This window comes from Taudactylus pleione, unplaced genomic scaffold (assembly GCF_031769625.1).
Source record: "Taudactylus pleione unplaced genomic scaffold, aTauple2 ptg000064l, whole genome shotgun sequence".
In the NCBI taxonomy this organism is placed as follows: Eukaryota; Metazoa; Chordata; class Amphibia; order Anura; family Myobatrachidae; genus Taudactylus; species Taudactylus pleione.
In genome coordinates, this window is record NW_028284466.1 from 3648945 (window position 1) to 3662440 (window position 13496).

At 38.5% G+C, this 13496-nt stretch overlaps 1 protein-coding gene across 1 annotated transcript in view; it reads left to right on the top strand.

Annotated features, from left to right (window-relative positions):
• The window catches only part of HPRT1 (hypoxanthine phosphoribosyltransferase 1), a 47808-nt gene extending 34794 nt beyond the window's left edge, over positions 1-13014 (top strand). Inside the window, exons 6-9 of the mRNA XM_088465747.1 lie at positions 3681-3763; positions 5522-5568; positions 8093-8169; positions 8499-13014. Coding sequence (XP_088321873.1) covers positions 3681-3763; positions 5522-5568; positions 8093-8169; positions 8499-8546 — 255 coding nt within the window. The 3' untranslated portion in view covers positions 8547-13014. The remainder of the gene's footprint in view (positions 1-3680; positions 3764-5521; positions 5569-8092; positions 8170-8498) is intronic.
• The last annotated feature ends 482 nt before the right edge of the window (positions 13015-13496 follow it).

Here is a 13496-nt window from a genome sequence, read left to right on the forward strand (position 1 = left end):
TTTTTTTTTAATTCTTAACATTTGTTGTGATAGTGAAAATATTTTGCTATTAAATTTTGCTTAAATGAAAAAGCTTTGTAATACAACACTTATAATCTTCCTTCTCGTGTACTTGTGAAAGTAGCAAATAAGTAATTCTAAAGTAGGTCCTCAAAATCATAATAATGTAGGCACTATCAATGAAGAAAGCACTCTATAGACTTTAGATGTCCATCCACAATCAGCCAAAGCCGCTAGCTAGTCATTATAAATGTTTGTGCACCAGATCTCAGACACCTGCAGGTAATGCGGCGACTGACTGGCATATATTCAGCTGTGCGGGTCTGATGCAGCAGTTGTGTACTGTACTCAAGCTGCATGTACCTTTCTGTCCCGTCCCCCTCCCCCTGCTGTAGCACATCTTTGTGTAATAAGGCACAAGTATCAGATCTGCATACAGATATAGGCACATGCATTGTACTGTATGTATTTCCAGACAGGAATAAACAGTAAAAGAACAAGATTGGGTAATAACATACATGCATACATTACATACATACATACATACATACATATATTGGGACACTGACAGACTTTTCATATTTTGGCCTCTATTCACCACCACAATGGCTTTGAAATGAAACAAACAAGATGTGCTTTAACTGCAGACTTTCAGATTTAATTTGAGGGTAATTACATCCAAATCAGGTGAACAGTGTAGGAATTACAATGGTTTCTATATGCGCCTCCCACTTTTTAAGGGGCCAAAAGTAATGGAACTATCAACTGAAAAGCTATTTCATGGACAGGTGTGGGCTATTCCCTCGTTATTTCATTATCAATTAAGCAGGTAAAAGGTCTGGAGTTGATTCTAACAGGGGTATTCAATATGGGTGCGATAACATCGTTTTTGCGTTAATATCGCAATTATGACGTCATTATCGCAGGTTTTACTTTTACACCCTATTCAATTCCAAAGACTTATCGCAGTTTTGACAAGTCTTTGATAAAAAACGGTGATAAGTTTTCACCATTGAATAGGTGCCGAAAAAAAGTGCAGAATTGGGGTTTAGGGGTGCAGGCTTAAAAAAAATAGCCTGCACCCCTGAGAATTACATTTAAAAAAGAACTGTGTCAAAAAAAGTAAAAAAAATAAATAAAAATAGGACACCCCAAAAAATGAACTTAAAAATTGGGGTGCAAAAAAAAAAATGGGGAAAAATTGTTCAATAGGGAAATAGGTTCAGGGCTATTCTGCATGTATGCGGCAGGTGTTTTGAAGAATAGAATTATAGCGGCAGGTGCACAAATGCAGAATTTTTAAAAACTAACTTTAGGGACATCAAAATATGCTAGAACCCATTTTCATGTACCCCAAATTTGATGGGACCACTTAAAAAAACGAAAAAAATAACCTAAGTGCTCTTCTGCATCACTTCTTCAATGTCGGGAAAAAAACACCTGCTGCGGCTATTTAAATCACCGACTTTCAATTACAGGCTAAAACGGGGGTACCCATAGTGATCCCCCATGTTTTTACAACTTTAGGGGGGTCTTACAATTATTTTAAGGAAAAATTTGTAACTTTACGCATATCCAACTTCGGAGTTTCCCGTTTTCGTTAATTTTATATTGAATACGGGGATAAGCGGGAGCGCGCACCAGACTTAACGCAGAAAAAAACTCTGATATGAAACGTTAACTTCGACAGTGATGTTAACGTTTCATATTGAATACCCCTCTAGGTGTGACATTTGCATTAGGAATCAGTTGCTGTCGACTCTCAATATGAGATCCAAAGAGCTGTCACTATCAGTGAAGCAAGCAATCATTAGGCTGAAAAATCAAAACAAACCCATCAGAGAGATGGCAAAAACATGAGGTGTGGCCAAATCAACTGTTTGGAACATTCTTAAAAAGAGAGAATGCATTGGAGAGCTCAGCAACACTAAAAGACCCGGAAGACCACGGAAAACAACTGTGGTGGATGACAGAAGAATTATTTCCCTGGTGAAGAAAAACCCCTTCACAACAGTTGGCCAAATCAAGAACACTCTCTAGGAGGTAGGTGTATATGTGTCAACAATCAAGAGAAGACTTCACAAGAGAGAATATAGAGGGTTCACCACAAGATGTAAACCATTGGTGAGCCACAAAAACAGGAAGACCAGAATAGAGTTTGCCAAACAACATCTAAAAAAGCCATTACAGTTCTGGAACAACATCCTATGGACAGATGAGACAAAGATCAACTTGTACCAGAATGATGGGAAGAGAAGAGTATGGAGAAGGAAAGGAACTGCTCATGATCCAAAACATACCATATCAGTGAAGCATGGTGGTGGTAGTTTCATGGCGTGGGCATGTATTGGCTGCCAATGGAACTGGTTCCCTTGTATTTATTGATGATGTGACTGCTGATTAAAGCAGCAGAATGAATTCTGAAGTGTTTCGGGCAATATTATGTGCTCATATTCAGTCAAATGCTTCAGAACTCATTGGACGGCGCTTCACAGTGCAGATGGACAATGACCCGAAGCATACTGCTAAAGCAACCAAAGAGTTTTTTAAGGCTAAAAAGTGGAATGTTATGCAATGGCCAAGTCAATCCCCTGACCTGAATCCGATTTGAACATGCATTTCACTTGATGAAGACAAAACTGAAGGGAAAATGCCCCAAGAACAAGCAGGAACTGAAGACATTTGCAGTAGAGGCCTGGCAGAGCATCACCAGGGATGAAACCCAGCGTCTGATGATGTCTATGCGTTCCAGACTTCAGGCTGTAATTGCCTGCAAAGGATTTGCAACAAAGTATTAAAAAGTGAAAGTTAGATTTAGGATTGTTTAGTTTGTCCCATTACTTTTGGCTCCTTAAAAAGTGGGAGGCACATATAGAAACCGTTGTAATTCCTACACCGTTTACCTGATTTGGATGTAATTACCCTCAAATTATATCTGAAAGTCTGCAGTTAATGCACATCTTGTTTGTTTCATTTCAAAGCCATTGTGGTGGTGAATAGAGGCCAAAATATGAAAATTCTGTTAATGTCCCAATATTTATGCACCTGACTGCACATACATACATACATACATACATACATAAAGCAAAAAAAAAAATGTAATTTCTAAAGATGACTTGGGGCATGTAGAAATGGGTAGTTTAGATGTTTCATAGATCCATTCCACCTTTTCTGGATGGAGGAGAGCCTGAATCTGGGGAGGAAATGCTTTTGGCACGCACACAGTGACAGAGTAACGTAAAACACTACATTCCAATGCAAATCTTCACAGGGATCATTGATCCCTATGAGCCTGTGTGCATACATCCTTCTAGAGTAATGAAGTGCCTCCCCTGGCACACCCACCATTTGCTCTATGTAGCAGGGTCCACTAGGGCTCCTGCGGTGTAGTGAGCTGAGCAGCACCAAAGGTCCCCGGCTATGTCTGAGTGCTGGGACCATGCTAAATAGAATGCACTTTAGTGGTGCCATGGGAGGTGGATACCCACCTAAATGAATGTTATTGGGAAGGTAAGGGATATACTGTAGGGACTATTTACAGTGGAAAACCGTTTGCATAAATGGATTAAATACATTAATATCAGCGATTCATAAAAATGTTTGGTAAAGTTAAACGTCGGTGTCACACTGTTGTATCAAACGCAATTGTGATCAGCTGTATTTATATGCTGTCCTGTCAGGACATCATTGACACAGGAAAGACGATGAAGACGCTTCTTGCGATGTTGCAGCAGTACAATCCCAAGATGGTGAAAGTAGCCAGGTAATATCTATAATTAATCCTGGCAATACTCTGTTAAAAGCAAGTAATTCTATTATTGACTTTTACTATATCTTGAAGCCTACATGTTGCTTCTTTAGTGTGAACAGAAAGACAAAAGGAAATAAGTTAAGGAATGTTTCTATTAGGTGGGGGGGATTGACCAAGAGACTCTTATACTGGGTGCTCGCTTACACGATGGATCGGTCCGCAAAACGTGCGGGCGTTTGGTAAGGTATACACACTTGCCAATCAGCTGCTCAATTATATCCCCCCCAACTAAAACAAAATAAAAATAAATAAAGCTCGAGTAATACTCAGTGGGGAACAATGGGATTCCTGTGTTACACTAGTGCAGGCCTGGCCAACCTGTGGCTCTCCAGCTGTTGTGAAACTACATGTCCCAGCATGCCCTACCACAGTTTTAACATTTCCTAATAGCAAAACCGTGGCAGGGCACGCTGGGACTTGTAGTTTCACAACAGCTGGAGAGCCTCAGGTTGGCTAGGCCTTGCACTAGTGTAAGGAAGAGTGAGTGGAGACTCTGTCTGGATATCTCCTGCCTGGCAGCACTATCCATCAGTTGTATGCTGGATCTCATAGGGCTGATATGGTAACTGCTGTTGGATACAATTTGCTTGCGGTCTGACCATACTGTCCATAGAGGTCTGAAATAGGGTTTGTTGGTTAATGGTAAACTTTTTTTTTTTTTTTTTTTTTCTTTCCCAGCCCCATATTTCCATCTTGCCTAGCAATAACATATGCATCATTTGGTGTGCCACTTGAGAACTAATTCATTTTGATCAAACTTTCTGGGGTTCTACTAGTTGGGCTAAGTATCTACAATACAAACTGTACTAGGTAATAGAATACACAAAGCTGTTTACAGGTTATGTCTCCATTACAGCCGTACAAGAAAACAGGGAAATGTGGTCTGGCTATGGACATAATGTATAAAATACCCCATGCTATAAGGAGGTAATGTCCTCTCAAACTGAAACCTATACTTTAAATATTTCAGATGTATTTTGGGTGGATTTTATTTAAGGGTCATTAAGTCAATCTGGGGCTAGAAAGCTTGTACAGTGCATGGCTATTTGTTTTCAGCAAATCTATTGTTCATTGCCTGACCACATATGTTCTTGTTTGTCATTGATAAGCCTAACGTGGCCATTTCATATATTTTTATTTTTCCCATTTAAAAGGAAAATAATTTTTGCATAATCCACATCTGTACCGGACGTTCTGGTCACCCATGACTCCATGTGATGCTTCATATACTGTTACTTACCGAGATGATTCATCTTCTGTCTGCAGTTCCTGGCCATATAATACTGGGAACCCTCAGCCATCCTGGGCTGTGTTACAGAACTACAGTTCAAATTCCAGTAACCTGATCATCATGTCTGCGCCATCCCAAGTGCCGCAGCCTAACCTCCACTTTTCATGTTTTTGCTAGAGAGGCTAAAAATGCAAGTAGGGTTCTGTATGTCACCACTGACCGGGGAAAAGGTGCACTGTCCTGTCCTTTTTATTCTCTCCTATTATGGAAAGTGGGACATTCTACAACATAGCATTCTTCCCTGTTAGGCAAAAACTTGTCGTACTTCCTGGAGGATAAATCATTCTTGCATATTACAATGACAAATCAGGCCTTCGCAATGCAATGTCCATTACAGTTAGTTTAATTTTATTTATTTTTTGATTGGTGTTTTTTTTACCTTGTTTGTCTATTAAATAATGTATTCATTTTTCTAACAGCTTACTTGTAAAGAGAACGCCACGCAGTGTTGGATATAGGCCCGATTGTGAGTATCTAGTATTTTCTACTGGTAAATTATAGATGTGATGTCTGTGCCTACTGATTCAGTAATGTCAGGCTTTTGTGGCAAAACATTTAACTCTTTACATGAGTACATCTCGTGCTACTACATTATACATTGTATGCACTGTTTTAGCAGCAAGTGAATTTTGACTCATATAAAATATTGATTATCTGTTGTATGTGACTTTGCCAACATTAACAAAAAAATATTTTTCTTGACGCTAATAGAAATATTAACGTATAATAAAAAAAATCAATACATGTGTAAAAACTTCTAATAAAAAGGTAAGAATACAGCAGCTAGTTCCAAATAATGCATTGATGAAAAATCCAATCTGAACACAAGAAAAGAGGTGTGGAACTGCGCTAATAAAAATATATTAAATAAGGTTATAGAACACTGGTAGGGCAGTAAGTGTCAAGACGCGTTATTAATAATAATCATTTAATGTTTCGGCTATGAATGAAGAAGGCTAGTTGTCGGTGATGCAACGTTTTAATGCTTGACAAATACTCATTAAAGTGTTAATACGTTGCATCACCAACGACTAGTTGTCTTCCTTCATTGCCCGGAGTGCTGCCGTACCAACAGCTTCAAGACTCCTCCTGTATGGAAAAACTAGTTGCATACATTGCTCAGGTGTGATTTTGGCCCATTCTTCCAGATAAACAGTCTTCAAATCTTTAAGTTTCTGTGGACCTATTCTATGAACTCTGATCTTTAGTTCTTGCCATAGATTTTCAATTGGATTCAAGTCAGGTGATTGGCTGGGCCATGCTAGCAGCTTTATTTTCTTTCTCTGAAACCAATTGAGAGCGTCCTTGACTGTGTGTTTGGGATCATTGTCTTGCTTAAATGTCCACCCTTGTTTCATCTTCAGCATCCTGGTAGATGGCAGCAAATTTTTATCAAGAATGTCTTGGTACATTTTTCCTTTCTTCAATCATATGAAGTATGCCAATACCGTATGCTGAAAAACAGCCCCACACCATGATGTTACCACCTCGAAACTCCACTGTTTGGTATGGTGTTTTGGGGGTGATGTGCAGTGCCATTTCTCCGCCAAACATGGTGTGTATTATGGCATCCAAAGAGTTACATTTTGGTCTCATCTGACCAGACTATATATTCTCAATATTTCACAGGCTTGTCCAAATGTTGTCCAGCAAACTTTAAACAAGCTTCAACGTGCTTTTTCTTCGGCAATGGAGTCTTACATGGTGAGCGTGCATACAGGCCATGGCAGTTGAGTGCATTATTGTTTTCTTTGAAACAATTGTACCTGCTAATTTCAGGTTTTTCTGAAGCTATCCACAAGTGGTCCTTGGCTCTTGGAGAACTGTTCTGATAATTGTTTCACTCCTCTGTCAAAAATTTTGTGAGGAGTACCTGGCCGTGGCCGGTTTATGGTGAAATGATGATCTTTCCACTTCCGGATTATTGCCCCAACAGTGCTCACTGAAACTTTCAGAAGTTTTCTGTAACTAATGCCATCAGTATGTTTTGCAGCCATAAGGTTGCGAAGGTCTTACGAGAGCACTTTGCTTTTACCCATCATGAGATGTTTTCTGTGAGAGACCCTGGCCTATAAAAAGGTGTCTCATTACCATCAGTTGGGACTGAACCAGTTTATATTAGTTTGCACTGACAAAGGGGCTGGATTGCTTTCTAATTACTGATTGATTTCAGCTGGTGTCTTGGCTTTCTATTCCTTTTTTGTACCTCCTTTTCTTCAGGTGTTCAATACTGTTTCCCTGTGTCACTTCACATAATTTAATTTATGGACATCTACGGTTTGATTTCTTTACATGTGTGGATTGCATGGGTTGTTGCTGACATTTGGTGAAAAATTCATCACAATAGCCCCATTACAAATATAATTACTGAGAAAAATGTTGATGTTCAGTACATATTTTAACGTATGTATTTTCACTTTATATAGAAAGTCATAACTTATCTGCAGTCTGGAACTAAAAGTACCAGAAACATATATGATCGGACCAGCATCTGAAGGAAAGCTGTTTAATTGCCAGAGAGTTCTGCTTAAAACAAATGTTACCAGGTCTGTCAGCCGTATTTATGTAATTACCCGATAGACTGGGGCTTCCTAACCGCTTAGCACTGCGGCACCCCTCTCACAGGTAGGCAGATGCATTGGCTAGTGGAACCAATCTCGGGCACAGCAAACATCCACGTGATCACCCGGTAAATATAACTCCTGTTGCGTGCAGCAGTAAGACGTCTCTTGTCCAGGTAGCATATAATATTAGCAATATAGCTGTCCAGCAGATATCAGGATATATATTTTGTTTTTCATAATTGATATTAAATTAACGTGTCTTGACACTTACTGCCCTACCAGTGTGTTATAACCTTATTTAATATTTATTAGCACAATTTTTTTTCTGTTTTTTTTTTCACTTTGAAAACAATGTCAATTTTATTTTGCTTTTGTGTTTTCCCTTCTCTATAACCCATCACTCAATTGTTACATGTTGCTTTACAGTTGTAGGATTCGAAGTACCAGACAAGTTTGTTGTGGGATATGCACTAGACTACAATGAATACTTTAGAGATTTGAATGTAAGTGGTTTTTTTTTTTACAGCATTTCTTACAATATGTAATATAAGATACCCTAAAGTCGCATTGTGTTGCTGGACCAGTTTATAGGAATTCCCGGCTGATGTCAGTGCCTCAGTGATTGGCATAGTTACAGACTAGCTGTATTCTTGTGAACATTTGTTCAACTTGCACAACGGCTGCTGCCACCTCTGTGTAGGTGGTGGGCACTCTTTATAGACCTAGCAATTTAATGTACCATTTCCTCTCCTGAACACACCTTCCCTTACTACTGTCTGAGGTGAAACACTGTATGCTCATGCACAGTATCCCTTGTCTCTTTGTTTTTCAGCACATTTGTGTGATTAGTGAGGATGGGAAGCAGAAGTACAAAGCATAGAAGATCCAAGCACCACCTGATTAGTCGTCGGCTCCTGTACTCCCAAGGCTGGGGTGGACTGACTGCTGCCATGCTACTAGAATTCATCCACTTCACACATTAGGCTCCTTCCTGCATGAAAGCAAATACTACCTTGTTTCTGCAACATACCCCGCTGCACTCTGGAGTGCCCACTATTTATAGCTAGCACCTTTTTCAGTGTGAGACTCCAGCAGTCTTCCTCTGACATGTCTCCTGAACCATCGCCCATGTGTAATGTTAGATTGTACTTGCAATGAATTACGCGGGATGTTGAAGCCATTTGGAATTTTTAATTTTCTATAACTGAAGCATCTAATTGGTTTCTGATGGGGAACTGTCTTTGCGCTTTGTACCAGCTCTCAGAAGTCTCCCCTAATGTTATTGAAGCTTTAGATGTTCCTAAAATTTTAGTATAGCAAAACTTGACATTTTTGCTCGATCTGGGGGGCACTAATCCCAAGTGCAATGTTTGCTGATCACTTACTTAGCACTTATTTTCTTATCTTATTTTCTTCTAAAACCTTGCACATATTCTTCACTTTCATTCCCTGAAAGTGAGGTGTTTTGATTGAGCGATTTTATATTGGATAGTTTCATATTTAGTATGACTATCCTTCTTTTTTTTTTCTTTTTTTTTAAGTTAAAATGGGGTGTGTGTGAAGGGGTGCAATTTCACTTTAAGAATTATAATTTAATCTGCAAATCTTTGTTATATTGCGAGCACTGTTCTGGTGAAGGCTTTTTTTTTTCCAGGTATACAGTATTCTAGAAAATCTAGCTGTCCTGTCTCAAATGAATCCGAAAGTATACTGTACTAGGATAGACTTTCACATAATCCGGCCTCTGTTACCTGTGATAAAAGTTGGATACACCACTTTCACCAGCATAAAGTTTAATGACAGTGATTTAGCAAACCATCATCAATTGAGCCATTTGGTTTAAAAATCTATAAGAACTATATTAGGGTTAGTTATACCCTATGAAGGGACCTGTCAGATGCCTGTCCATGCAGCCATGTTTTAAATGCAGAATTTAATTGCCCAACACTAAGTAACACATGGAATTTGAGATCTGCCGCTTCAGCAATGCACGTGACAAAGGTCATGTGCATTGCTGATAGTATGCATACTGAAACTGTATACTATGGAGGATATTCCATAAAAGTGGAGGAAATTCAACATGTTCTTTAAAGTGTCATGGAACTACTATATAGGTTTTATTTAAAAGTCTATTTATGATGTGAAAAAAGCCTATTTTTCTATTCCTCATGAAGAAAATACAGGTTTTTATAGTTCTTATATCCTCTACAGACAGGATAATCATCTTTTTTTTTTTTTTTAACAATTTATTTTTTTTAAAAGGGTCACTGGGGTAGATGTACTAAGCCTTGGAGAGAGATAAAGTGGGGTGAGGTAAAGTACCAACCAATCAGTTCCTAAATGTCTTTTTTTTTTTTTCAAACACTGCCTGTAAAGTGACAGGAGCTGATTGGTTTCTCTCTCCTCTTAATCTCTCTCAAGGCTTAGTACATCTCCCCCCTTAATTCTGTATATGTGAGTTTTATTGTAGCGTTGGCTAAACACACTGTCAGTGCCTTAGCACTAGAGACAGATGTTCCAGGAAAAAACAATGTTAATACAGAATTCTACAATAGGTCTTCCTGATTTTCTTTCCTTCCAGACAGGCCGTGTTTTATAGTCCGTGACCCCAACATTATCCCCTTGTTCATGCAAATGAAACGGTTACAGGAAGAGGCCTTTGGCAACTTGGAACATGGCAGGCAAGGGCATGGGTAGGTGCTCCTGCTATGAAGGATCCATGGTGCCATGATATGTAAAACTGCATTTTGTCAGCTAAGTTTGCCTTTAGGGCAAGCTTTCTATTCCTCCTCTTTTACTGAATATCTCACTGCATGTTCATTTAAGAGTAAACTCCCCATTATGCAGTGTGTCTAAAGGAATCTCTCTTCTGACAGGTCCCAAACTATGGGGCAGAATTAGCTGTGGTGTTTACCACGTGGCTAAAGCTCCAGGTTTAATGCCTGGAGCTATACAAATATTAGCCATTTTCCCTGTGCGTTTGCTATTGTGCTTTAACCCATAGATTCTGCGCTAAGTGCCTGGAATCTATGGGTTACCCTGCGCAATAAGCCCCAGAAGGTGCATTTATTGTAGATTTTATTTTTTCCCTTGCAGATGCTGAGGCTGCAAAGAAAAAAACATGTTAAGTGCACCCTCTGGGGCTTACTGTGTTGGGGTAGCAACACTTAATTAAATATCTCAGAGCAGAGTTTTAGCTGCAGGATTGAATCTGCCCCTATGAGTTTAGTAGATTAGAAGAAATTAATGTCAAAAGGAAATCAATTGTTGACCTAATATGGTTTTCTACAATATAGCACTTACAAATTTATACAGTGTCAGACTGGTATAAAGGGCCCACAGATCATGTGAAATACAGAGTCTGGCCAGCCTATAGAGGTTCTCATTTAATTAGACCTCTATTGTACTGTGCGTATGCCGTGCACTCCGGTTAAGATGTAAGGCAGGTGGAAAGCTCTCTGGCTGTGATGCTCACCAGGATTTCCTCACTATTAAGTGAACCAGTCAAGCACTTATGCACAACTCCTCTTTCAGCACTTAAGACCGGCACACACTAGACTGTCTAGTATGTACCGACCTTGTAAGTGACTGTATCCGGCTGGGTGCCGACATCGGCAAGTACGTACACACTTGCCGATGCAGGGAGAAACCAGGGGGGCCTTGCTGCACTCGGAGCATGGCCCCCGCTAACTAGATCGCCTGTTGGTCCATCAGGCGATATTGCTGACGACGCATGGGAGCGCGCATAGTCAGCGACATCGGGTGCACAATAGACTATGTGCCTGATATGATGTTCCGATCCGCCGGATCGGACGACATATTGCCTAGACAATATTAGTCTAATAATTGACCCGGCATTAGAGTAATAAATAGTACTCCTTTTTATTTTGGAAAGAGTTGTTAACTTATTCTGGTGTCAATTAATTGATATGCTGAATATTGGTTCAGCCCCCAAAATGTCTGCTTGCACTATGTGAAAGTGATGGGTACACTTCAAAGGCTTTGGGAACTCTTACAAATGCTAGCCCACCTGTAGAAACATTTCACAGACATAGATGCTTCAATTATTTAAACTCTCTATCATTCCTGTTAGTGAATATAGGAAAGAGTTGTACAATATTGATACATTTTATAATCATTATTGATATTGTATAAGTTATTTGAAGACTAAATTAAATAGGGTCAATGGACATGAGTTTTTACATGTAATCTCTATAAAATTAACTAACGGTAAGGTACAGTAGTTATATGGATTGAAAAAACAAATTTGTATTGAAATCCAGTATTTTATCTAAGAATTTGATGCAAATATGGCAAGCAATGTTTGGGTTAAGTACATGGAAGCTAAATTTGAAAGTCTGCCTTAGAGGAACCCACCTGATTGGGGTTACACCACAACAGAAGTAGAACTTTTGATTTGATCTTCTGTTGGTGAACTCCATTTGGCTTTGGGTTTTCTTTCTAACACATTGCTTAAAATAGTTGATTTGCATTAGATACTTTTTTTTTATTATTCTTTATGCCTACATCAGAATTATATTTTATGATCCAATAATAAAAAATCTACAAATATTTAAGTTAAATTATTAATTTGTCAATGTTAATTTAGCCACAATGTTAATTGTGGCACACCACAGAATATATTCTAAAAGCTGTATTGCTGCAGTTCGGAGCAGCCGAGAGCTACATGGGTGAGCTCATGTGCAGTCATAGAACATGCATGTAACTTTTTTTTTCTTTATTTCACAAATGGAACGTATAAATGAAAGTCCCATAATTTTATTTTTAGGTGTGCTAGCTTTTGTCTTCATGCAGAAAAGGAGTAAAGGAATTTTTTCTTCTTCAACTTGTACACTGTTTAAATATAGAATATATAATAAACCACCTATAGACAGACCTCCATTTTTTTTTTTTCTTAGTGTAATTTATTTTTATATATATTTCTTTGTGATTTTCTGATCTCTCAAACATAGCGGCAGGGACTCTGCTAGTTTTTAGTGAGGATAAAAGATGACCAGACTGTTTAGTTTAACCCAGATGTCATTAAAATAGCCCAAGCAAATGTGAAAACCTTTTCACTAATTTAAGAGAAAAAAAAAATTAAGAATGGCATTTAAAATTTCTGGAAGCTATAATGTTTTTTTGTTTTGTTTTGACATTAAATACATTTGTTGGAAAAAAATTGATTTATTTTTGTGAAGAACAGTTGCAAGAAAATCGAATTCTCTTACAGATTGAAAATATTTTCTAAATATTTGGAATATTCAGTTTGAAACACAGATACTTGTTTAATTTATGTAACATTGCCGTTCATGACAATAAATCGTAATAAAATCATGCTGAATTAATGGTTGTCTGTCAGATTTCCAGGAGAAAATGGAAAGGATAATTTGTCTGGAGGTAAAAACTACACATAGTTTGTGTACAGTGTCTGTCTTTGTCATTATGCTATAGGCTTGAGAAAGAGGGTTACACCTCGAAACGTTTGCCTGGCCTGAAGGCTTATATGGGGAAAAAAAATATATATTTCCCAAGGCTCTGTGGGAACATTACTACAAGCTGTGACAAGAGAGCGGGGTCTTGTACAAAGTGTTTAAGCCAGGGACTTCCTTATGCTGGGCATACACTATACAATTATCTGTCAGATATCTGTCCAATCTGGCTGGTTGTCATTTGCTCCCATACATTACCAGATTTTAATTTCAATCAACTATTTGCTCAATAAGACTGGAAAACAGAGAAAAATGGTTGTTCAGACAAATTGGTTAAAACACACGAATTTAGCCAATTTGAACAACTGTATTTTGTTTGTTTTCCAGGGTTTAAAACC